This window comes from Canis lupus, chromosome 18 (assembly GCF_003254725.2).
Source record: "Canis lupus dingo isolate Sandy chromosome 18, ASM325472v2, whole genome shotgun sequence".
NCBI classification, from domain to species: Eukaryota; Metazoa; Chordata; class Mammalia; order Carnivora; family Canidae; genus Canis; species Canis lupus.
Genome location: NC_064260.1, coordinates 43,615,589 through 43,640,919, shown reverse-complemented (window position 1 = coordinate 43,640,919; position 25,331 = coordinate 43,615,589). Strand labels below are relative to the sequence as shown.

General features: G+C 58.0%; 1 protein-coding gene and 1 long non-coding RNA gene across 9 annotated transcripts; one reads left to right on the top strand and one right to left on the bottom strand.

The window, feature by feature from the left end:
- Positions 1–1,378: 1,378 nt before the first annotated feature.
- On the bottom strand, positions 1,379–17,978 carry CHST1 (carbohydrate sulfotransferase 1). 4 transcript variants are annotated; one of them, XM_049096242.1, is made up of 4 exons: positions 17,741–17,978; positions 5,456–5,656; positions 4,740–4,836; positions 1,379–3,533 (listed from the first exon to the last, which is right to left on the bottom strand). In XM_049096242.1, exon 4 carries the CDS (start codon positions 3,489–3,491, stop codon positions 2,256–2,258), a length of 1,236 nt encoding a protein of 411 aa, XP_048952199.1. In that variant the 5' UTR covers positions 3,492–3,533; positions 4,740–4,836; positions 5,456–5,656; positions 17,741–17,978; the 3' UTR covers positions 1,379–2,255. The 4 variants fall into 4 exon arrangements, with proteins under 4 accessions (XP_048952199.1, XP_048952198.1, XP_048952200.1 ...); XM_049096241.1 differs by having other exon boundaries at positions 5,456–5,637; XM_049096243.1 differs by having other exon boundaries at positions 5,456–5,576.
- LOC125752879 (uncharacterized) lies at positions 16,327–24,953 on the top strand. 5 transcript variants are annotated; one of them, XR_007403429.1, is made up of 4 exons: positions 16,327–16,973; positions 19,031–19,524; positions 21,770–21,862; positions 22,802–24,953. It is a non-coding gene; the product is annotated as an uncharacterized LOC125752879 (long non-coding RNA). The 5 variants fall into 5 exon arrangements; XR_007403427.1 differs by having other exon boundaries at positions 19,031–21,862; positions 22,802–22,891; positions 23,396–24,953; XR_007403431.1 differs by having other exon boundaries at positions 19,031–21,862; positions 22,802–23,974; positions 24,122–24,953.
- The last annotated feature ends 378 nt before the right edge of the window (positions 24,954–25,331 follow it).

Sequence of the window (25,331 nt, the reverse complement as noted above, 5' to 3'; positions counted from 1 at the left end):
TCCAGGCCCTACCTACCAGTCTTGACAGACTTTTCCAAGCCAGCCTATAGTTCTTGAAGCACAAAGGTATAAACTACACTGTCTCCCTCTCACTGAGAGAAACCCAGAAGCCCAGAGAGATAAGCCTTTGACTCTTCGGGGCCCCTTCAGATGTCATGGCCACCCAGAAAGCGCACTACATTTCCCAGCCTCCCTTGTGATTACATGTGGCCCAGCTGACCAGGTTCTAGCCAATGAGACATGAGTGGAAGTGAGGTGCATAACTCTGGGGATTTGCTCACAAATGGAAGGGCTATGCCCTCCTTTCTTGTTCTTCTCCTCCCCACTGCCTAGTGCGCCATCTTGGACAACATAGCCAAGGGCAACACCTCAGAATAATGGAGCAGCAACGAGACGGAAAGAGCCTGGACCCCTCATATCCGGGCACACCATTCAGGGCCACCGTATCAGCCCTGACGGGTTTAAGCCAGCACACGCTGTTAAGGGAGGAGGAAACAAAATAGCCTATCTTGATGACCCTACTTTTATCTGAGCTACTTGCTATGGCTGCTGAATCCATATCCTCCCAACTCATATAGCCCAGCAGTGAGTTTCCTCAGGAAGCCCCGGACCACTGGGACGGCTTGATCCCAGGGGTGCTCATTGTCCCAGGACAACAGAGCTGTGACCTCCACCCCAGGGCCCAGCTGTTCTCTTGAAATAGCTGGGGAAGTTGCATGCTTGGAGGAAGCTGCTAGACTGCCAAGGATGGGAAGGGAAGTAAGCACAGCTGATACTCCAGCAGGGTAGATACCGGTACACCTGCACCACTTGTCATGATGCAGAAATACTTCCAGGCCAGTTGACACCAGCCATGGCCCTGAGCCACCCCACCCTGGGAACAGTCCCCCTCCCAGCAAATAAAGGGGCAACACCTAGATCTCAGCCTGACCTCTGGACACTGATTCAGCCAGCCATAGCACTTGTTAAATGTTTCGAACATCATCCTTGGCTCTAAGGTGCCTGGTCTCCACCAACTGAATGGAAATGAATCACTGAGGGGCACCTGGGTGGCTCAGTGGTTGAGGGTCTGCCCTTGGCTCGGATCGAGTCCCACATCGGGCCCCCCACTGGAGCCCACTTCTCCCTCTGCCTATGTCTCTGCTTCTCTCTGTGTGTCTCTCATGAATAAATAAATAAAATATTAAAAAAAAAAAAGGAAATGAATCACTGAACTTGGTGTCGACAGTGATAGGGTGACATGTGTTCTGAAAGCCAGACTGGCCACCGAATCCCCACCTCCACCTCCTTCTCTCTCTCTCATCCCCAAAAGCAGAAACGGTGGGCCCCACCGATGCCTGCCCTTGCCTGTTCAGAACGTCCCACAATCACACTCAGATATTATTGCACTCTTTTATTTACAGAAAACACAGATAAAGCATTTCAATGTTCATTTAGCAAACTGATCCACTCTTTTTTTTTTTCTTTTTGGCACAAAGAAATATCACAGATGGACCCCAAGATCAATCAGAAACCCATAAGATTTATCAGCCATCACTGGTCCAGGGGCAGCCACAAGACACAGACAGACAGACAGACAGACAGCATCGCCACAGACTGGAAAAAATAAACAAGGTCCACATTCACCTCACAGTAAAAACCTGCTCACTGGCAGGCAGGGGCAGGGGGCGGAGAGGGGGCAGGTTCTCTGCTCCAAGGCGGGGGGGCGATGGGCATTGAGGGCAGGTAGCAGGATGGGGAGGGCTTAGACACCATTCATAAATTAGAGAGGGGTGGCCTTTTTGCTTTTAACCTCTTACCTTGTGGAAGTAAGACAGTGCAAAAACTACCATACCCTGACCACTGGGCCACTGGAAAAGCTGCAGAAGTTCCATGGTTTGGGGTATCTCTCCTCACGGGCGCCCGGGTGTGTGCATGTGTGCGTATGTGAATGTGTGAGTGTGGTGCTTGTAAACATTGTCACCATCCACGCAGAGACCCAACATCCGTGTGTCTGAATGGGGTGGGCTGGGGGCTGTACCCCGCTTCTCGCCCCCTCTGCCCCAGTGATTCCTGTCCAAGACATAGTGCAAATTTCAGAGACAAAATAGAGGCAGAAGGAAGTGGAGGGTGGGCCGGGGGTGGGGGCTGGGAGGGGCCAGAAGGACACAAAGACAGGGTCGGAGAGGGAGGGGGAGATAAGGCAACAGTTAAAAACGGTCCATTTTATCAAAACCGACACCATGTGCCCCTCACCCCCACCCGCGGAGCCCTGGTCACGAGAAAGGGCGGAAGTCCCGCTCCTCCACCAGGCTGATGGAGGGGTTCTTGAGCTCCTCCTCCGACGTGGCCAGCTTGTAGCCCAGCTGCGCCAGCACCCGCTGGCAGGCGTTCTGGGCGAAGGCCACGATGTCGTAGGAGAGGCGGAAGCGCCACTTCTCGGCCGTGGCCGCCGAGTTGCGCACGGTGCCGTACTTGTGCTTGCCCAGGGTGGGGTCGCCCCGCGTGTTGTTCTGGATCCAGCGGGCCACGTGGCTGTCCAGGGGGATGCCCAGGAAGCCGTAGATCTCCTCGGTCTTCTTCATGGGGTTCCTGGCCAGGTCCTCGTAGCGCACCAGCATGTACTTGCCCTTGAGCCACGGCGGCCGCGTGAGCCCGGTGGACACCGAGTTGGAGAAGTCCTCGCACACCGTGGTCAGCTGCGTCACGTCCAGGTTGTAGGGCTTCCGCCCGGTGCCGTACCAGAGCCGCCAGAGCCGGTACGTGTCGCGGAAGGTCTCGCTGCGGGAGGCCAGGATGCCCCGCGGGTCTCGGACCAGCTGGATGACCTTGAGGTTTAACCTTGGGTCTTCAACCAGGGCCCGGAGGTCGTTGACCTCGGGCACCCGCACCGTCTTGATGGCCACGTGGCTGCGCTCCCGACAGGCCTCGGCGGCCACGGTCAGGTTCAGCAGGCCGCACTTGCGCACGCAGTCCCCCTCCTCCAGCACCAGGTCGGCGGAGCCCGGGGGGTCGCACACGGGGCGAGAGCACAGCACCCTGCTGGCCCCGCGGCGGAAGATCCTGTCGGTGGTGTGGTTGACGGGCGGCGGTTTGATGTAGTTCTCCAGGAAGTAGAGGTCACAGTCATAGAGGCTCCTCAGGAGGTCGCGGCTGGCGCCCAGCATGACCCGCCGGTCCGCGGGGCTCTTGCCCTGGGTGAAGCGGGGGATGAGCGTGTTCTGGACGTGGTAGAGGGGCTCGAACAGGTAGAAGACGTCCAGGTGCTGGTTGAAGAGCTGGCCCACGAAGGAGGAGCCGCTGCGCGTGGTGGCCAGGATGAGGATGTGGGTCTTGCGCGAGAGGTTGTAGGCGAAGGTGGGGCCCTCCTCGCACAGCCGCTCGGCCAGCCCCGCCTCCGCCAGCCCCGGGCAGGTGTGGAAGGACTTGGCGGTGAAGGTGCGGATGGCCGTGTACTGTATGGCGATTGAGGCCAGGGCGAGGAGGAGGACGGCCTTCCAGGAACATTGCATGGCTGGGCACCTTCATGGGGCTGCTTCTCCACCATGCGAGGTCTGTGGGCAAAGGCGGGCGGCCGTCAGGCGCAGCCTGCCCTCCGCGGCTGTGGGGTGGGGGCTGGGGGCCCCAGCCTGCTCCCTTAGAAGGCCTGGCCTCCAGGGGGGCCAAGGACATACCCACTTCCCTGCACGATGCTCACACATGCACCCAAGGACTGAGCAGCTTCTAGGCTACACTTTACATCCTCGGGGGACTCCTGGGAGCTTCTGGGGACCGAACAAATGGACTCCCCACATGCAGTTTCACAAATGCTGCAGGGGACTCCCATCATGAACCTCGAGTTCCTTAGTGTGGCCCCACTGGGCAAGGAGCTAACTTCCCCAGTTCACACACTCAGAGGCCCACCAGTTCCTGTCCCAAGACACTGCCCTGCCACTGTCTGTCACCCCTGCCAGCATCTCTGGGCCCGCCTGCATCTTCTATCCCCACAACAGCCACCCAGTTCCCCATGTGGTCATATTTCCTCCATCTCCTGCCCACCCCTAGAGGAAAAAAGAGCTCATGTCAGATGCCACCTTCCTACCATAGCCCCCTGCAGGAAGGACCCCTGCACACACTGAGTACCAGCTTACCGATGCCCACTGGGCCAGGAGATGGGGACAACTGTGTCAAGCCCCCAACTTTGGGATGCAGGTGACCAGTTTACTCCAGAGGAGGACTCCTGGGCTCCCAGGGTCAATGAGGGTCAATTGGCCCAGAGCAGAGACAGATCCAGAGGCTGCTGAATAGCATCCTTTCCCAGGCTCTAGCACCCTCCAAGTTCACTCCTGGCCACTGGGGTCAGAGGTCTAGGTGTGGGGCAGATGACCCCCACAGACAGCAGAGGGACTGCCTCCTCCGGACCCCCATCCCAGCCAGTCCTCAAGGGCCTCCCCCATGAGGCTCTCAGCTCTCTGCCAACAGGGAGTGCTCAGAGACCCCACGGAGACCCCACTGTGACCCAGCAATGGCCCCAGGGAACCAGGCAGGATGGAGAGAAGAGGAGCGAGTGGGCCAGAAATGGCATCTCAAGGAATGGAGAAAGCATGGGCGGGGGAGGGGGTGGGGGCAGGAGAGCAGGGAAATGAAGGGTGTGCCAAAGGTCCAGAGCAAGGTGCCAGCCCGAGCATCGGGAAGTCGCCCCCAAGAGAGGCCGGCTCAGCTACCTGGGGGAGGGCTGGGGCTGCTCCAAGAGCCAATGCGGGAAGGACCCCACCACTCACCAAAGAGGGGCTGCTCCGAGCTAGGGAGTCCGCAGCTGCCAGGCGTCCTGGCCTAGCCGGCAGTCCCAGCGTGTGCAGCTGCCCTGTGGCCAACAGACTGCAGAGAGAGAGGGAAGGGAGGGGTTCTGAGGGGGTGTTGGCCTGTCAACACCGCCCTTCCCACCCCTTCTGTCCTGTGTCCTGTGCCCCACAGACTGCCCCCAGGGCCAGGTGACAAGGACCCCAGTGCCACCTTTTATCCCCTGATCTGGCCCCCTGACTCCTGAGCCCTCCACCCACTTCCCCCACCCCTTACCTATCCCCCCATCGCAAGTCAGAGTCCCTCACACCAGGACCCAGTGGGCAGGATGCTAGCAAGCCTGCACCCACACCTGACCAAGAGTTGGCACCCCACACAGCAGCCACCCCAGGGAGGACCCACACACACCCCCACCATCCAAAGGAGCTGCAAAGTAATCCACTGGCCACAAGTTCCCCGAGCCCTAGCTAGCTCCGTTCAGTTCTGGTGACCAGACCGACCCAACCAGACACCGTGCTCAGCCCCCAACAATGGAACAGTATCAGAGTCAAAGCTATTCTAGAAAATTAGGCCAGAGCACAGCCCTGACTGGTTCTGCATTTTAAATCAACAGAACAGGCTGACCCTTCAAAATTGGACTTTTTCAGTGACTCCTCAAGAGGGGTTTAGTGGAAGTCAACAAGGCAGGGGAGCTCACCCCAGACCTCCAGGTGGCAATGGCAGCTCCGTCTACACAGCCTGGACGCTGTCACCCGCACGGAAGGGACAGGCGGGGAGGGAGGCTCTTCTTCAACCGCACGGGAGAGGAGACCAGCTACCTAAAACTCCAAGCAAAAGTGGACCAGGGAGCGTTCCTGACCTTGATGCTGTCCGCGGATTCTAAGTTAAAACACCAAGACTGTGGCATTATTTCGGTTAGCGTCTGGCAAGTCCTTCCTAAGCCCTTTACCTGCATTCACTCATTTATTCTTCACGGGAAGCCAGGATGAGCTCCATTTCACAGGCGAGAAAGCTGAGGCACGGAGAGGTGGAGTGAGCAGCCTGAGTTCATATGCCTGGCTTACCGCACTAGTCTAGCAGGTTCCCCAGAGCCCACACTCTTTCCCTCTGAGGAGACCTGGCCTTGCTCCTCCAGCTTACACGTACTTGGCCCCCATACCTGCATCAGATTGTCCCCAGCCCATTTGTTAACTGGCAACAGAGAGACCCGGCATTACAAGGGTAGAGACGATCTGCAATGCAAGACTTATATTCCTTCCCTTTGCTGTCCAGTCTTGTTGATCAAGGCCCATGACTAAGGGGGTGAACTTGTGGTTTGTGAATAGTCTTCCCATATCCCGCTATTTGGTGTGACTCCTTTGGGGGAGGGGTTAGTGGATTCTCACTTCCCAAACCTGCAGTGCTGCCTGGCTTGGCCAAGTCAGAACGTCACACTATCTATTCCTTACAGCCCCCTCTGGGAAGTCAGAGGCCTCATCTCATTGTTCAGGTGGGGAAATTGAGGCTCAAAGACTAAGCAGACATGCATAAGCAAATAAGGAGCAGCAGAGCCTCAACTCCCTCTGCGTCGGACTCTGAGGCCAGTGCTCTGGCCCCTTTACAATTAGCTTAGTGGAGAAAACACAGAGTTGAAGCAGTCTGGTTCCCTTGGGGAGGGGTACAGAGGCTGGGCTGAGATGACAATGGGCCAGCTGGGGCTCTGGGGCCAGCTGGGGCCTCAGAGTCCTATTTTTTTTTTAAGATTTTATTTATTTATTCATGAGAAACAGAGAGAAAGAGGCAGAGACACAGGCAAAGGGAGAAGCAGGCCCTCCTCCGCAGGAGCCCAATGTGGGACCTGATCCCCGGATCATGCCCTGAGTCAAAAAGGCAGACTGCTCAACCACTGAGCCACCCAGGCGTCCCTCGGAGTCCTATTTTAAGTTTGAAACTCCATTTAGTACCTACAGGGAAGAGTACCATGTCACCAAGTGGCAGTAAATACGGGAAGGATGCAGTCTAATTCTTAGGAACCTCTAACGTGATCAGAGAAAACCACAACTTGACCACACCGCATCCCACCCCTGTCTCACCCAGGGCAGCAGACAACACTGACTCCGTCAACAGGGTTGGATGAGGTGCCCGCAGAGAACCACCTCTGTGCACTAAATTAGATTTTCCTGCAAAATGCAGGCCCATCCTGCCTAAGTGCCCGAAGACAGATGCCTCTAAAGAACAGGTAGGGAATACCACTAATAACAGTGCCAGGTAATATTTTTAAGTTATTTAAGGAAGAGTCTCCAGTTGCAATGCCGTTTCATTGGGTAGTTATTCAGAAAGATCTGTCAGACAGCCAGCATGATCCAGGCACTGTTCTAGGAATTATGGGGAGTGGGGGGAAGCATGAAGGAAGGCGAGCACTTACTGGGCATTCATGATGCTTATCCCAGGGGGGGTCACAGATCAGGGCACGGGGGAGGAGTGAAAAACACCTCTCGCCCTCACACTAACCCTGTGTGGTTGATGTCGTCATACCCTCATTTTACAGATGAGGAAGCTGAGGCTCTGCAAGGTTAGATGAATTTCCCCAGCTCACAATCCTAGTAAGGGGTAGGGCCAGGATTCCAGCCCAGGCAGTGTGCTCCAATCCTTCTCCTTGACCCCCTACATTTAACCCCCTGGGGTCCCCACCAAGACAGGAAACAGAAGGCTGGAAGAGCTTTCACTGAACTCAAAGATTCACCCATAGAGGGGAGCATTGAAGGTTCTCTCTCTACCACCTCTCCCCACCCCAACCCAGAGAAACTCAAGGCCAGGATTAGAAACTGCTGCCTTGGCTAATAAATCAGAAGTAACTGAAGGATGTCGATGTTATGAATCCCTAGGAAAGTGGGACTCAGGTTCACAAGTTATAGCCTGAGCCCCAACAAGGGGAGTGTGTTCAAAGGCCCAGCCACAGGCCATCCCGCTACCTCCCAGGAGGGCAAAGCTAGGGCATGGGAACAGGAAGATGAAGAGAGTCAGACCCTCCTAGAAATGCCCCTGCTCTCCTGCCAGCCTGGCAGAGCCGGGCTTGGGACTGGCCAAGCTTCCTTGGTATGCTGGAGGCATCTGCCCTGGAAACCAGAGGCCCCGGGGCCAGGTCCTGCTGTTCCCAGGGGAGCTCTGGCCACTGCAAGGAACTGTTCAATCCCCGTGTCCTCCAAGCCAGACTGTGAGCCCCGCGGCCCCTCCCTGGGCTCTGAGCAGCCTTTGGCATGACCTTTCTCCACCCCTGGGCAGCCAAAATCCAGACAAGCCTTAGACACAGGAGCCCAGGATCTGGAACTTCTGTGGGAAGGCAGTGGAGTTGGTGAACCCCCAGCAGAAAGCTCAGGTGTCAGTGTCAGCCGCCTTCAGATTAGGGCACAGGGTGGGAGTGAAAAACACCTCTACGCCAGAGAACTGGAATTCAGAGCTCAGAGCTCAAGCCATGGAACCAGACCCACCTGGATACCACTCAGCAGCTGTGTAGACCTGGATTCACTTGCTGTCTCTGAGCCTCGGCTTCCCTACCCATAAAGGGGGTAAAACCACAGTAGCATTTGCAAGAATTGAAAGAATTAAAGCATTTAGTCGATGTCAGGCACAGAATATGGCACAGCCTTCGTGCTAGGGACACCGGCTCTGGGACGAGCCCCACTGATGGCCAGGTGTCTTAATCTCCCTGGGCCTCTGTTTTCTCACCTGGAAAATGGGGATCATTTTAACAAGGCTGTTGCGAGGACTAATCCGTTAACACGGTGCCTGGCAGAAAGGAAGCGCTCGATAAATGTGTGTGACTATTAGCATCATTAAATGTCTTGTGTGCTTTGTCCCTCGGGTAAGCAGCCGAGGACAGCTCTCACTGCCTCTGACGGCGAGGCAGACCCTCTCCGCGGCTGCGGTGCCCACACCTCTGCCAGGCAGGCCTCTGCCCACTGCCCCTTCTTCCTTGGGCTCCTCTCCCAGCCGGCGGGGGCACCGCAGCGGCTTGCGTGCTGCCCCCTCGTGGCCGCGTCCTGCAGTGCGGCCTCTCGCCCCGCGGCTTTGCTGCGTTCAGAATTCCTGGCCGGCTGGCTGCGGCCTCCGCTGAGGATCCTCGATCCTCGATCCTCGGGTGAGGATCCAGCCAGAGGGAGGTGACGTTGCAGGCTGCCCTGAGGTGTGATGATGACACCCCGACCCGGGCTGTGGCCTCTGCTCTGTGCACCCTCCCTTCCTCACCCACACACAGAGGCAAGCAGCAAGGGGCAGCCTCGGCTCATCCACAGGGCCCCTCCTCCCAGTCTCATTCCTCTCTGGCAGGGGAAGGAACACTGAATTTAATGTCACAGGCAGGAACAGCCTCTGCTTTCTCTGGCCGCCTTGGACACATCCCCTGGCCTCTCTGTGCCTCGACTTCTCCATAGATCCAGTGACTCTAAGGGCCTCCAAGCTCCAACCACTGGAGTCCTGATCCCAGAAAGGCCTCATGCTCCATTTTCAGCGTCAGGGCCACCCTCGTTGCTGGCAGGGGCATGCTCCTTTGGGAGTGGGAAAGCCCCAGTCATCTTCCAAGAAGATATCAGGCTGGCAGCTGGGCCGCATCCCTACAGCCACCATAGTCCATGGCAGCCCCCAAGGGGCTCCGCCTCCTGCTGAGTTAGCCCCCCACCCCCCACCTCCTGCTCTATGAAATCCCATTCAACCCCGGAGCTGTGCCGTTGGCCTTTTCTGGGCCACAGGCCCCTTGGAGACACACGGTCCCTCTTTCCAGAAAGCTTCATCTGTATCCACAACTTTATACACACAATCAGAAGGCCCCTGGACCCCCCCAAAGCCCATCCATGGGCACTTTAGAGGCTTCACCTCTACTTTCCAAGTATTCTCTCCGGCCCGAGGACTTTCTTTTCAACTGTGGTCAGTGATGTGGAGCCATCACCCAAGAATGAAAAAATTAGAGCCAGAAAACACATGTGCAATAGTGTATTACTACTTCTTGTTTTTAAAAAGGGGATGCATGGGGGGGTAGTATTTATACACATGCATACACAACCACAGAGAGAACTCGCACTGAACTGGTAACCCCAGCTGCCCCAGTGGGAGGGCTGAGAGGGTGGGGTGGGGGGTGTTTCTACACTGAGCCTCAGTCCCATTTGAGTTGATTAATTTTCTGGGATAGAGCAAAGCCACCCCACCCCATGCAAGAACTGCCAGCCAGCTCTCCCCTCCTCCACTTCCAAGGCACCAGGGTCAAAGTCACTACCTTGCCGCCAGAACTGGACTCTGTGGGCTCAGGCAGGGCACTAAGGACAGCAGTCAGAGAGGGGAGGCAGGAGCTGAAACAGAGGGAGACCCTCAGGGGACGTGGGGCTGTGGGGAGCAGCGAAGCCTGAGTTGCGGAAGTGACTCCTCAACTTTTTCTTCCGAAAAAGTTTGTGAAGCCCTGAGGAGATGGGGGGGGGGGGGGGGGGGTATAGAACAAACATCCCGAACACTATAATTCTGACCAGCCTCAGGAGCCAGTTACAGAGCCCCAAGATCTGGAGCAAGGGGCAGGGGGGAACAGGCAGGGAGGAAGGAGCTGGCAAACAGGCCTCTGAGACTGCAGAAAGGAAGTGCTTAATCCCTGGGTAGGGGAGGTAGCCAGGCCTGACCCACCAGAGATGTTTGTTTAGTTAAGGCTAAAACATAAAACAGCAAGGTTGGGTGTTTTTTTTTTTTCTTCCTTAAAGTGAGATTGGTTTTTTTTTTTTTTTTTTTCCTTCAAGTGAGGTCATGAACTGAGGCAAATGAAAAACAAGGGTATGAAAGTCCGAAAGAACTAGAAGCCAGGTTAGCAGACAAGAAGCCAAGATACTTCTGGGCTTTGCATATGGATCAGAGCTACCCAGCAGCCAATGGGAAAAGGGAAATATTTCACGCTTCAGAGGATCCATGAGGTGAGAATTACATCTGCTCCAGAGATGCCTGACTATTCCTGGTATCGAATCCAGCACCAGATTTCCCCCGAGGGGTCCCCTAGAGAGCCCTGAGCACAGCCTGCCATTCTCAAGACCTCATATCTAAGAAGCCTGAAGACAAGTTTCATGGGGTCCTGTTCCAGAACTCCTTCAAGGTGAGCAGTATGCCAACACATAATTCAGCCAGTGCAAGCTTCCAGGGAACCCATGGGGTCCAGAATCAGCCTCTGTGGTCTGGGTCAGCTCAGGGGAGATGGGAGGCAGTAATACTTCCCTTTGGGGTGATACCCTTACAAGTTGAAACACTGTGAGGACTGTGGACCTTCTCCCCAGGATCTGCACCAACACAGCCTTTAGAGTCCCCAGGCCCCGTATCCATCCACGGACCCCAAGGGCAGAACCAGTACCTCCTCCAGGCACCTGGGGCAGGGCAAGTTCACACAGTCATGGTTCCAGAGAGTGACTGTCCACCAACTTTTCACCCTCAGTAGAGACACTCAGCTGCCTCAGGAGCTCTGGTAGCTCCAGAGCAGGTCACTCCGATGTCCACACATCATGACATTGGAGACACCCAGGGGGGCCTGAAAAGTTACCCACAGGTGTAACTGGGTGGTAGTTGGGCATCCTGGCTGTGGGGCCAGACAGGCCTGGGTCTGAACCCCACTGCTATGGCTTTATAGCTGGGAGACTTTGAGCAAGGCACCTAACCCCCTGCAGACCTCGGTTGTCCTCGTCTGTGAAATGGGAAAGACACTCACAGGACCTTCCAAATATTGGGGTTGTGAGGCAGAAAGCCAATAAACATCAAGAGCCCAGCCCAGTGCCGGCCACTGAGCAAGTCCTCACTAAGTAAGGACAAAGAGTGTGATTTTCAGGGGCTCCTCAAACCCACAGACCAGCTGTAATGGCCTGAAGATGTTTAAGAAGTTAAAACAGATGCCACAGCCCCCTCCCCCGAAGCTCCCACAGCCTGTGTGGTTGGAGGCACTTGCTGTCAGGGCGGCAGAGACTGCCCCGCGATCCTGCTGTGGGCCCAACAGATGGCGGGGTCCTGGCCCGGCCCGAGGAAAGTTTTCTCCAGCAGTGGGGAGAGTGACTGACCTCCTGGCACAAGGCCCCAGTGTGCCCGGCGCCTCACGGAGGAGGGATGAGTCAGAAGGGCCCGGTTCCCTCAGGCCGGTCCTACCACAGCCTGGCCTGTGGTAGGCGGACCCTTCTGCCCCGACACTGGGCGGAAAGGCCCCGGTTTCCTGTCCGCCCCCCCCCCCCATCCCAGCCCTCCCCAGCAGCCACAGCCAGAGTCGGAATAGCTCCCAGGCTCCACCCCCTGGATACCCGGGCTTCGGCCCATCCTCCCAGCTTCAAGGATGGAAAAGCTCCAACAGGAGCTGAAGCACCAGCAGCCGTTGCTGGGGGGGCTGGGAGGGGGGCCATCTGTCCCCAGATGCTGGAGTCTCCAGCCTCTACCCAGGCTGGCCCCTGGGGATGAGGCCTGGGCATGGGAGAGGCTCACCTGAGCCTCTCACACTGGACGGAGGGGGCTGCGGGACCTGATACCCAGAGATGACCCCAGTCCTGGCTCACAGCAAGTGGGTGCTACCCGCAGGTACCACTGCCATCCTTCACAGATGAGCAGTGAGGCAGAAACCAATGAGGGGGGGTTATCCAGGTGTGTGCAGCTGGTCTGTGGTGAGGTCAGGATTCGAGCTCAGCTCTGAGGACCCCCGATCCCTGGCCCTAACTGCAAAACATAAGCCCCCAGGCCATGCCCGAGAGTAAGAGCATCACCCTGCAACCCAGAGACCAGGGCAGGGACAGGGTGTGCTGGGGCCAAGCTGGCCACCGGGGTCCCAGGCATCCACCCTGACCTACACATGGGCTCATCCAACACCAGTTGACCATCTCTAAGGATCAGGTCCCCGGGGTGTCAGCTGGAGGGATGGGGGGCTGCCTGTGGCCTGACTGATTCCCTGGCACACCAAGCAGGTCTATGCCACTTCACCACTTCCCAGGGGGCTCTCCCTCCCCAGCTGAATGCCAAAAAGGAAGATTATCATGAAGACTGGAAGAGGTGATGGGTGTGGACATGCCTGGTGCAGCATCACACCTGACAGACAGCAGTCAAAACCCTCTGGCTAGGCAAGGAGAGGGAAGTGTATTTTCTTGGCCAAAAAGCTCAGGAATGTCCAAATCCTATTCAGCCAAGAGGATACCCAAGAATGTCTTTATTACCACCTGGCCTGACATGGTCTGGAATGGGGTTTAAGGTTTGGGCTCAAGACCAGGATAAGGTCTCCCTGCTTCCCAAGCCTGGAACTTGCCACCAGCCCACAGCTGGTTGCCCCTGTGCCAGGATGCTGGTGTGGTGCAACCTGTCAGGGAGAGCCACCCACTGCGAACAGGAACTCAGATGAGTACCTCTGCCCCCACACCAACAGGGACCTCGATATGACATAATGGCTGCTCGCTGAGGGCCTAGCACCATCTTAAGAGCCTTTCATGCACCACTTTCTTGGAGCCTCTCTCCAAGCTTGGGAGGAAGGACTACAGCCAGACTCGACACAGGCGACCGACAGAGGCTCACAGAAGTGACTTGCTCCTACAGCTCAGAAGTAGCAGGGGCGGGGAACTGGACTCAGGCTATAGGGCATTGAGTGTGAGGTCCTCACCTCTCCCAGGTGAGGGAGCCCACCCACACCCCCCTCCCAGGGCAGTGGAGGGGCTTAAATGATCTGAGCATCGTACCTGGTTGGAGGCAATCACTCAAATGATGATACTTTCAGAATGCTGGCTTCACACCTGCCTGTCTTCCTCATCTGCCTGCCGAACCCCAAGAGAGAACAACAGGCCCTCATCCACACCCCCCATGCCTGGGTACCCAGCCTGGGGCCTGCAGCACGCTGCCAGGACACGATGGCCACTAAACTCACTGCCCAAAAACGGAGACCCAGAGAAGGGGAGAGCCGGGCCCCACTCCCCATCCCAGAGGAGGAGATGAGCTCTCCCCACAATTCTCAGCCCACAGCCTTCCAGCTCTAATCAAGGAGCAAACACGAAAAGGGAATCTCTAAACATTTAGAAAACGTGGGAACTCTGTGCCCCACGTGGCACCGTGGGGATTTATAAAGAACAAATCATGCCTGACAAACTTGATAGCTTTCTTGATAGAATTACAAGACCGGTAGATGAAGGAAATGCAGGCAGGGTAATATATCTTGATTTTTAGCAAAGCATTTGATACAGCGCCTCAAGTAATCTTACGAAATTAATTCAAACAGACTTGGCCCTCAGCACTTGTCATGGGGCCAAAGGCAGGAGGGAGCAGGTCCCAAGGGTCCTGAGTTGGGGAGCAGAGTCCAGGGGGAAGGGGCTGAGGGGCAGAGTCCGGGAGTGGGGGCAGGGCTGCCCAGCCCCAGCAGGGGGTCAGATCTTATCTGACATCTTCATTAATGATCCTGAGAGAGGGAGTAAACAGTCCGTTAATGAAATTTGCAGAGGATATTAAATTGGAAGGTGTTGTGAACACCAATGAGGACAGCAAAGCGGTCCAGAGAGACCCGGGGGAGGGGGGGGGGTGGAGAACCTTGGCAGGAGATTGCTATTGGGGAGGGGTGGGGGGAGTGTCCGGGCAGCACCTGGGGCTACCTGGAGAGCCAGGGAAGTGGGAAGGGCATCCCCAGGGCTTGGGCGGAGCTGGGAGCAGCCACAGCCCGGTTCCCTGCACGAGCAAACCAGAATCTCAGTTTTCTCACCTGTAAAATAGAAGGAAAGGCTGGTAGCTGTGGAGCGCTGGTAGTGATGGGGGGGGTGAGGGACCGAGTGTGGAGCTGAAAAGCCACCCTACAGGAGGGGAGGAGGGGTCGTCTGGAGGCCCCAGAAGGGCGAGGGGGCGAGGGAGACTGGCTGAGCCATCCCCAGTGCACACAGAGTCCCCAGGGCACCGCTGTGACCCTGCCGAGGCAGGTGCTGTGGGGTAAGGGGGCAGGCCCCTCTCCCAGTTGGCTGGAGCCCCGAGCTGTCCAGACTGGTAGGCTGTGCTGGGAACACTTCAGCAACAGAAGTTCTAACCTGGGGGGGTGGCAAGGGGAGGGCAGGGTCTGTTTTCTTTCTGGAGAGTTCCTGTTCTCTCTTTCATCAGGAAGGAGAGGCCTCTCCAGGATCAGCAAGAGCTGCCCCACCCCAATGCCTTCTCTCTATCCTCAGAGCCTGGACCTGTCCTGTCCCTCTCCCTCTGGCCCGATCCCAAGGAGGCTGAGGCAGAAAGCTGCCCATCCATCTGGACTTGGAGGATTTGTTCCCACAAGGCTCCTAGACAGGTGGGGTTTGAACAGGAGCCACGGCTCCCTAGCACGGTGACGGGCCCTCCGCAACCTAAATAAATGCTTTGTGGGAGGAAGAAATGGATGGCTGGTTCCCAGCTGGGGGAGCTGGGAGAAGCTCTCCCAAAGCAAGAGGCCAGCCCTGCCCGATGTCAGGACCACCTGCACGGAGGCTGCCCAGGTGACAGCACAGGGTGGGGGTGGCGGGCTCCGTCCAACCCCCTGAATTAATAATCATAACACTTACTGAACGTTTACTATGGCTCCATTATGAGTGCATTCCTCATATTAACATATTTGACCTTCATAGCCACCCAAGAGGTTAGGTGCCCTTTCCTCCCCATTTCACAGATGAAGAAATTGAGGCATAGGGCAGCAGAGATGCACCTGGACACCTAGCCAGGAGGCCCATGGGAGAAGTAGCAGTCGGCCAAGAGCCACAAGTAAAGCTCAACAGCTCCGGATCAGGGGGACCCCAGTGGGTGGGAGAGGCAGCCCCTCCTGCAAGGACCCCAGAGCCTTGCCCAGCCTCTCCCTGCCCCCATCAAAGGGAGTCAGCCCAACTCCTGCCACACTTGTGGAGCGATTTTACTATATGTTTCCCTTCTCCCCCACCGCTGCCGCGCTACACTGAGTCCTCAGAACAAGTCTGTTTCCATGGAAACCATACAGTGACTCAGGGCTTCGGGACCTTCTCTGAACCAGATTATGAATATCAAATGCTCCCTCCCCACACCAATGCAGAGTGAGTTAGAAAAGTAAAGAGAGAGCCACAGTGGGCAAGGAAAGGAGATAGGGGCGTGGGCAAAGGGATCCTCGAGGGGTACAGCGGCCACCACCGCCCTCCCCCCGCCCCCGCCCCATGCCATGAGAGCCTGGCTTCTGGCCCCCCCTGCAGCCTCAGGGGAGCACAGATGCACACCTCTGTGTCTGAAGCCTGCACACACACAACGCCTATATCAGCTCCATGAGCACCACCCTTCCTCTGGAACTAGGACCCTCCTGTGGGTGGGGGGCAGGGAGGTAAGGGGATCTGCATCCTTCCTACTTGGGGCCTGAACATGGCAGAGGTGGCCAAGAGGCAAGGGAGGAGGAAAGCTGTCTGGGAGAGGAGCTCGACTTCTGATGCCGAGGAGGGAACCTCTGGCCAAAAGCACTGCAATATTTAGCAAAGAGGGAAATTTGGATTTTAGGGGGGAGGGGGAAATCTGTTTCTGCTTTGAGATGAGGAGGTTGTGTTGAGTAGGTGTGCCAGGAGGGGGGGGCGTGACTGTGATTTCAAAGCCCCAGCAGGCTTGGGGGGGGATCATTAGTAGAGACTTCCTCCCAGTTGCCCCTACCCTGGCCTGGCCTAGGGCAGCTCACCTGCCCCAGTGGAGACCTAGCAGGGAAATGAAAGTTTGCAGTGCCAGGCTCCAGGCCTCCCACAGGGGGCTCAGGCCCAAGGGCAAATCCACCCCCTCCTTTCCCCCACTAGCTCCCTGAAGACTCAGAGGGGAGGAGTAGAGAACAGGTAGGCTGGAGGCTTGATACCTCCCTGGTGAATCCAATGTGTGAGTCATGACGGTGAGAACACTTGGAAAAAGAAACAGGGTCATGGTGATGCCTGTGAGTGTCCCCAGTTGCTGAGGACTGGAGCCTTGGAACTGCCTGCCCAGGTAAGGTCTCTGCCTAAGACAGCCAGCCCCTTCGGAAGGAAATGAGAAAGCCCTGAAGGTGGGTACGTGGGCCCTTAGCCCCCACCTGCTCACCTCTTAATACCTACAGTTCCTTTGGCTTGCCACAGCTGGCACTTTGCCAGCCTCGGTGCCTGCCTCCGGCCCCTACTCCTAAATCCCCTCTGCTCCCTGCCCTACCAGTCCTCCAAAAGACGCTGGGCTCCAGGCTGTCCTTCTCAGGAGCCTCCTGCTTAGGAGCAGTGTTTTAAGTCATGGGAAAGAAACCTGCACCCGAGGTGAGGAACCTAATCCTGGGAAACGGCCAGCCTGGGTGGGGGGCACCCTGTGGCACAGCACATCAGGCCAAGGTGCCACCCTAGGACGATCCTCAGGTCTTACCTTTTAACCCCTAGCATCCCAGCCAGGCCACTCTGGGCTGTTACTGTGAAAGCAAGCACTGGGTTCCCGGAGCCCGGGAGGGGCTGCTCCCGGGGTCCTACCCTGGGAAGAGGGTGGGGGGGTTCTGCCTTCCCGAGGGGGGCTCTGCACCATCCCTCCGGCGGCCCGCGCCCCCCGGGAGACCCGGCTCGTCGCAGAGTGATTGGTGCGGGTTCGGAGCCCGGCCGGGGGGACAGGAAGCCGGGGGCGGCCCCCCGGCCTCCCGGCGCAGCCCGGTTTGGAAAGTTGGTGCAGGCGTAGGAGCTCAGGGTCGCGAGGCGCCTCGGCAGCCCCGAGCCGGGCGGGCTGTGGGGCGGCGAGAGCCCCGAGCGGCCCCCGAGTGCGCGCCGTGGCCGCGGGGAGCCGGGCGCCTCGGGGCCGCCGCGCTCTCAAGTTTGCTGCCCCCGCCGAGTGGGGGCGGGGAGGCTGGGGCGGTCGCCGCGCCCCCGCCCCCGCCCCCGGCCCCGGCCCCGGCCCCGGCCCCCGCCCCGGCCCCGGCCCGGGAACCCCCGCACCCCGGCCCGCGCCGCCGCCGACCGTCCTCGGGCGGAGGGGCGTCTCCCCCGCCCGCGCCCCCCGCCGCTGCGGCCGCGCTCCGCTCCCGCCCGCCCGGCCCGGCCGGTACCTGGTGGGGGGCGCCCCGGGAGCCGCGGCAGCGCCCAGCGCCGGCTCCATCCTCGGGTCCGGAGTCAGGCTCGCCCGGGGCCGGCGGGCGGCGGCGGCGGCATCGGCGGCGGCATCCTCCGCCTTCCGCGCCCTCCTGCTCGGCCTCCCCGCTCCCTCCTCTCCCACCGCCTCCGCGCGCCCCTCACGGGCCCCTCTTCATGGCCCGGGGGCGCGAGCCCGGGGCGGCCCGGCGGCGCACAGCGTTCCCCGGGCGGGGCGCGGGGCCGGGGACCGGGGCGCGAGGGCCCGAGGGGCGCGGGCCGGGGCCGGGGCCGGGGCCGGAGCCGGGACCCAGCGCGCCGCAGCCCCGGGGCCGGAGGAGAGCAGCCGCCGCAGCCGCCGGAGCCTCGCCGAGCGCCCGCCCGCCCGCCTGCGACCCGAGCCCCGAGCCCCGAGCCCCGAGCCCCGAGCCCCGAGCGGCGGCGCTGGCTACCGCGGCCGCTATAGCGCCGAGCGAGCGGCGGGCGCTGCGGCCCCGGCTCCACCCCCGAGCCGCCCGCCCCCTCCTCGTCCCGCCCCTCCCGCGCGCCCTCCCGCGCCCCGCGCCGCCCGCGCCGCCCCGCGCCCCGGCCTCCAGCTCCGGATGCCCCCACCGCAGGCGGGCTCCCGCGCCGGCCCTCCCCTCCCCGCACCCTGCCCCCAGCTGCCCGGAGGGGGCCACACCCACACCCACACCCACACCCACACCCCCGGCTTGGGGGCTCGCCGGCCGGCGAGGGCACGGGCTACCCCCTGGCACCTCTTCCCATACCCTCTGGGCCCTCCCAGCGAGGGCACTCACCGAGCGTCCCCCAAGAAGTGCAGCTGGAGCCCCAACCGGGCCCCCGGCCCCTGATGTCCTCTACCCCGCCCCAGGCCAGCACCACCGAGGGCCTCCAGAACCCAGAACGGGAGCCATCCACCTCTTGGTGCCAGTACCCCAACACACACCCCTAGCCTGTTACCCCCCCATCCCCCAACCTTTATCTCTCAGATGCGCACCTGAATCATTTGCCCTGCTCCAGTTGTGCCTCCTGGGCAGGGTCTGGGGCTGCCTTGGGGTGGGGGCACCCCTAGGTGGATTTGCTGGGGACAGTCTCCAGGCCAGCCCCACCCCTTCCCACCAGACTGCCCCTGGCACTCCTAGGTGGAAATGTGCAGCCACTGCTGCCCTTCTGGAGGGCAGATCTGCCATCACAGCCAGAGCCAGTAGGCTGAGCACCTCAGTTCTTCATTCTTTGCACAAATATTGACTGAGCATCTCCCGCAGGCCAGGCCTACATGGGCACCAGGGACTCATTGGTGACAAGACAAACGGACCCCTGGACCTCTCAAGAGTGGAATGGAGAAGCAGGCAGAGTGCCATGTGATCAGCGGCCCCCGAGCTGGCGAGCGTGGCAGAGAATCCCAGCTCCGCCACCGGGTCTGCCCGTGCCAGGGCTGGCCACCACGGAGGCCTTTTTCCTCGTCTGCAGAAGGCTGGGTGGTTGCGTGGCGGCCTGAAGCCCTGCTGCTCCTCAGCTCTGACCAAACAATTCTCTTCTCAGGCAGGGAAAGGCAGCCAGCTTCCATCTGCACCCATATCTGAATCTCTGACTTCCAGTTGTGGCCTCTCCATCACTCCCAGACTGGCCCCAGGCATGGAGGGCTTGAAAACTCCAGGGACCCTGGGAAAGCCTTTGTGCCTGTTTCCTCGGCCAGAAGATGGAGATACCGGTCCTCACCTCGTGGGGCTGCTCTGAAACACCAGATGATAAGATGCATGTAAGCCCTCAGCACAATGTCTGGCACATGGCAAGTGCTTAATAATCCCACCGTGGTGGTGCTGCCATCGGCTGGTGGGTGTCCAGGGTAGCCGTCCCTCACTCCCCCAGAGGATAACGTGGGCCCTGTACTTCTCCAGGGGACTCAGGACTCAGACCATCAAAAAACTCTCTCCGCCTAGAACTAGATGGTAGGGAGGCCCCTGCTCCCAAGGTCCCACCAGACCAGTGATCATTTGTCTTGGTCACAATTGCAAAATCTTAATTGTGAACTCCCCCCAATCCCCCCACCCACCCACCTCAAGCCTGGCAGTGGATCCCCATCAAGCAGGACCCAGTGTGACCCAGTGTGATCCAAGATCACCTCTAGTGTGCGGCCCTGCCTGCCCTCCACCCACCGCAGATGGCAGTGCCGGTCCTCCAACCTGATCTCAAGGTGACTAGATCCGTTTCCCAGCCTGCCCCCCGCAGAGTGGCAGTGCTCTGGGATGGCTAACAAGAGTGCTGACCTTCCAGAAGCAAGGACTTCATGTTTCAAAATTCCATTTGTCCCTCCGTAGAAAACCAACCTCTAACAGCCCAGAGCTGAGCCATCAGAACCTTCTCTTTCACCCAGAGCTAATCCCTCCCTGAGACTTTGGCCTGACAAGAATACTCAGGGTTTAGAGAACACCTTCTCTATCTCACACTCTCAGATCCAGCACCTCATTTTTCAAATTCTGGTGTATTTCGGGGTGGAAAAGAGGGAAATGTACATCTGGCTGACATGAAAAGATTGGTGTGGTTGTAATGTAAAGACAGAGTGGAATTTGGATTTAAAAAAAAAAAGAATATTTAAAGTCTAAAAATAGACATAGGCCCTGGTCTCAGGAACACCAGGATTCTGGTTCTGGTTTCCAGAAATCTCCCAATTGATAAAAAGCATGAGTGGTTCATGAGCACCTACTGTGCAAGTGACTTGGAGGGAAAGAGAAGAAGCAGAAAACAAAGGTACAGGGCTTTGCTTGGGGAATTTGGATCCCAGGCAGTGAAGTGGGAAAGAGCCATTGCCACAAATGTGATCAAGTGCAAAACAGGTAGCCTTGAAAGTCAGGAAGATGCAGCCTTGGAGAGTTGTTCAAGGAGGGCTTCCTGGAGGAGGCAGCAGTTCAACCGAGGCTTGAGGGATGGGCAAGATATAAAAAGGCAAAAGAGGGATCCCTGGGTGGCGCAGCGGTTTGGCGCCTGCCTTTGGCCCAGGGCGCGATCCTGGAGACCCGGGATCGAATCCCACGTCGGGCTCTCGGTGCATGGAGCCTGCTTCTCCCTCTGCCTGTGTCTCTGCCTCTCTCTCTCTCTGTGACTATCATAAATAAATAAAAAAAAATAAAAAAAAAATAAAAAAAAAAGGCAAAAGAGCAGAGAAGCCTGGGAGAAGCAACAGTAGTCAGATTGGGCTTATTTGTGGGATATTAAAAAGGTTCATATTCGTGGCTAATGTTTGCGGTCTTACCTCGTGCCAGGCACTGTGCTATTTGCTTTGTGCGGATCATTTTGTTTCTCCTCCAAAACAACCCTAGGAAGGAGGTGTTCCCATTCCCATTTTACAGATGAGGAAACTGAGGGCCAAAGACTTGAAGCAGCTCGCCCAGGTTCACAGAGCTGCTCAGCCACGGAGCCAGTACTGGAGCCAGCAGCCTGGCCGCACACCCTCACAGCTCTGCCGGGCCACATTCAGTCAGCCTGGCCAGTTGGGGTGCCTGCGGGGGAGAGCAGGAGGTCCAGTGGGCCAGGGAGCACGATGCCAGGGGTAGGGCCCCAGACGCCCAAGGGCTTTCCTGAAATAGAGCCCCCAGACCCTCCTGGAGGACTCTAATATGAAGCATGCCCTTCCCTCTCCCCGGCACGCAGGCCCCTGGGTGCTTGGAAATTGGTTAAGGGACTTGGGGGCTCCAGACTTCAGTTTTTTAATATCTCTTGCCTGTCCATCCAGTGGCAGTGTGTGCCACCCACCTTGTGATTTCAGTCTATTCTGGGAGATGGATGGCCCAGGCTCTGATTTAAGATGTGCCGTCGCGGTCCTCAATTTCCCCTGTCTCACTGGGGATGCTGACAAGGCAGCGAACCCCTGGGAGGGTGGCTCCTGGCTCTTCCCAGACTGCAGGCCTGCGGGCCCGCAGCACCTGTGGAGAAAGTTCTGATCAGAAAATCTGGGTAGAGGCAGGCAGGCCGAGTAGACCCGTCCTCTAGAGCCTGGTTTCCCACAGATGAAGTGGAAAGCCTGCTGCTGCCCAGGCCCGTGCACGAGAGGGCTGGAGGAGCCGCCAGAGGCCTGCCGACCCCACTCCCTCGTTTCACAGGTGAGCAAAGCGAGACCCAGAGCAGGTAAGTGACTTACCCTAACTTCGGATGGCCACTCAGGAAGTGAGTTGAGCTTTCAGCCCGGTCTCCTACTTTTTGAAGGAAAGGTCTCTTCCACACCTCTTGTCTGCCACTTCTCCCCAACATTCTGGATGAATTCCTCTTCCAGATAAATCGAGGGACCTGAACTTGTTTGTGGTTGAAATAAAACAAATATTTGAGGGCCTTACCTCGGGCCAGACGCTGCACTCTTCCCTCAGATGTATACAATTCCAGGTCTTCTTCAGAAGACTGCCGTGCGTCACTGGGCGCAGACGTCACCAGGCCCTGCTAGCTCCTGGAGTCAGAAAACTGTATCATTTTGGCAAAAGTTCACAATTCCCGTTCTTGCCCTTTCTGGCCTAGTCCAGTCCTCAGCCAAAGCCCCTTGAAAAGTCACCCCACTGCCCCACCTTCCGGGGTTTCTGTGAATCCCTCCGAGGGAATTTGTGTTGCTCCCAGGCCAGCCCATGTGCTGCAGGCTGTCTCTTGTCATATTTGTCTGCTCTTGCTCTAGAACTTGCTTAAGGCCATGAGGCTACTTGAAGGAGGACTCCCACCTCCTGCTATGCCCCTGCTATGCCTGATTAGAACCCTGGTGGGGAGGCTAACGTCCAGGCAAAGGGGTGACTCCTGATGCCCCCAGAGCCTCAGACCATGGGCTGCCAGAGGCTAAGAGAGCAGCATCTTCCCAACACAAGGGTCCAAGGTCCCCAGGGCTGTGAAGCACAGCTACTTAGGCCCCAGGACCTCTGGACAAAGATGCTGTCCTGCTGGTGGCTGCACCATCTAACCACGGGCCTTGAGTGCAGGCCAAAGAGCCAAAGAGGAGGACACCATTCCCTCCTTAGTCCTCTTCTTGGCACCACTCCCAACAGACAGTCCCTCTCCTTCTCCAGTTACAGAACAAAATGCCCCAAGTAAATTAGAGGATGTCAACAAATCTTGGTGGAGGGGAGGAAACAAAGCAACCAAGTGATTTGCTTCTGGTAAGTAGCCAAGCCACAACACACCTGCTGCCCAGACCACCCTGGCCAGCACAGGGCTCTGGCCCTCCTGGGCCTCGTGGTTGGGAAGCAGGAGCAGTCTGCGTTGGTCCTCAGCCAATCCCTCGGGCTCCATCATCCTTCCTCTGGCCTCGAGTGGTCCAGCTCAGGTCTTGCAGAGCCGGTCTTATCCAAGTCCCCCAAAGTTTCTGGGAGGAAGAAGTCAGAGAAATCCAGATGTCCACTTCCTCCTGAGGGAGGAGCCTACTCCCGAGCTGCCCTCCGAGGAAGAGGTCCAGCATAGATGTTGACCTTCCTCATGCCGCTCTGCTGGTCATTACCACACTGACCCCAGAGACCCAGGCTGAGAAGAATCAGGTGGTGCTCTCAGGATCCAGTGCTTGCCCCAGTGCTTCCCAGAACCTGCCTGCTGTGGGAGCAGAGACATGGCCACAGGGCCTGTGTTCATCTGGAAACTTCTGCTTCAGGCTACCCCTACCCCCACAGGGCATCCCACCTGGGACACCCAGCCACAGAGCTTTGAGGAGATGGACAGATTGACCAAAGGCAAACAAGGCCTGAGGAGGGCTAAAGACCTCTGATCTAAAAATAGGGTACAGGTAATCTCTTACAGGCACCAGGACTGGGAAGGTGGTTGGAATTGGGGGCAGATAGAACAGGATTGTGGGCTGCAATTAAAATTCCCAGGCCTCTGTTGGGCTGTTTCCATGGCAAGGGAGGGTGGCCAAGAGAAGACAGGATCCTGGGAGGGCTGGGCTCCCTCCTCTGCTCCTGCCCACAGAAGCCTCGGCCCCTGGATCGGATGGTTCAGACCAGGGTGCATAGTCCAGCTGAGCACTGGCAAGGCCCAGGTAGAGACCAAGGTGGCAGGGACAGGAAGGAGGGGCGGCATCTAGGCCCAGGGAACAACTAATGGTGTGTGCTGGGACTTTGGGAGGCTGTCAGGAACCTGGCTCAGACTCTAGGGAGATGGGCTGCCTAGAACAGCCAGGAACCCCAGTCTGGTCTCTTTTAACTGAGACAGGAGGAAATCAAGCCCCAGAGAAGCCTCTGGATCCTTGTCTGGTAAACACTCGCTTCCCCTCATCCCCTCACTTTCCTCCAGGCCAGTCCCTCCCTGTTCTGCCTCCTGTCCTTTTACCCCTCACCTGCACTCGTCCTGCACCCCTCATTACCTCTCACTCATGGGGGCTTATCTCATTTGGCCCCCAGGGCAACCCCTTCCCCAGCTCTGGCTGGTGCTGAGAAAGTAGGAAGCCCTTCTGGCACATTCCCTGCTGGCAGATGGTGATGAGCAGGAAGAGAGTGGGCCCTGCACCGGATCTCACAGGCAGCATTAAAGGGCATAAGGTCAAGAGAGAGGTGCCAAGACTATCTCTAAGGCAAGACTGTCACTTCTGAGGAGTCCCAGAGAAGCTGGGCAGGTAGGTGTACAGATTCATCTCGCGTGCCAGCACACAGAAGTCACGCACTGGGGAATCCGGCCCAAAGGCAACCGCAAGTCCTGCTTCCTGGACCTGTTCCTGGGGTGTGAGCCACTTGGCAGGGGAGGCCTGCTTCTAGGTGGTTCCGTATGGCCCAGTGCATCCCCCAGACCCTCGGGCTACCCACATTTGTGCACACCAGGAGGTGGGGAAGGGATAAGTAAGCATTTGATGTGTCTACTTCCCTTTTCTCACTTTGCCACCACTCCTCATCTGAACCCCAGCCTCTCGGAGCCAAAGCGCCAGCTCACAGTGTACATCTGCAGGTGCCCCAGGCCCTGGCATTCCAGAGCATTCCAGAGCCAGGAGGCCAACTGGAGAGTGGGAGGCATCCTCCAGGCTCCCCTCTGCTCAGGCCTGGGTCAAACCGAGGCTCTTTCCCTCCTCCCTCTGGGGAAGGAGGGGAAGTGGGTATCCTGCCAGGTGTGGTCAGCCCTTGGTCAGGGGCCCATGGGCACCTCCCACTGGACAGCCCAGCCCTGGTCAGTGCCGTACCGGCTGGCTCTGGGGACTCAGCCCTGGAACAATGGAGCCATTCATACAGCCCAGGCTTTGCACAATGATCCTCTTGGTCTATCTCCGAGGCTAGACGGTGTGTGAGTGAGGAGGAGGGTGTATGAGTGAGTGTGAGTGTGTGAGTGTGGTGGGGAGGCAGAGGTAGAGAGAATCCAAAGGTACCTGGAGGGCCCAGACAGAGGTAGGAGAAAGAATACCAACTAGAGACTTAAATAAACCTGACATCCATCCTTTGTTGGATGATTACTACGTGCCCGGCAAGTGAGTCAGTTCCAACACTGCACCCATTTTAGAGACAAGGAAGCTGAAGTGAGGTTGAGAAGTTAAATAGAATAATGAGAACTTCTAGGCAGGAGTATTGCCTGGGAAGCGACACAAAGGAACTTTTGCGGATAATAGAAGGTACTCTGGGTGGCGGTCAC

What these genes read in the sequence shown, in the direction of transcription:
- CHST1 (XM_049096242.1), bottom strand. Translation starts at nt 3,491, where the DNA reads ATGCAATGTTCCTGGAAGGCCGTCCTCCTCCTCGCCCTGGCCTCAATC.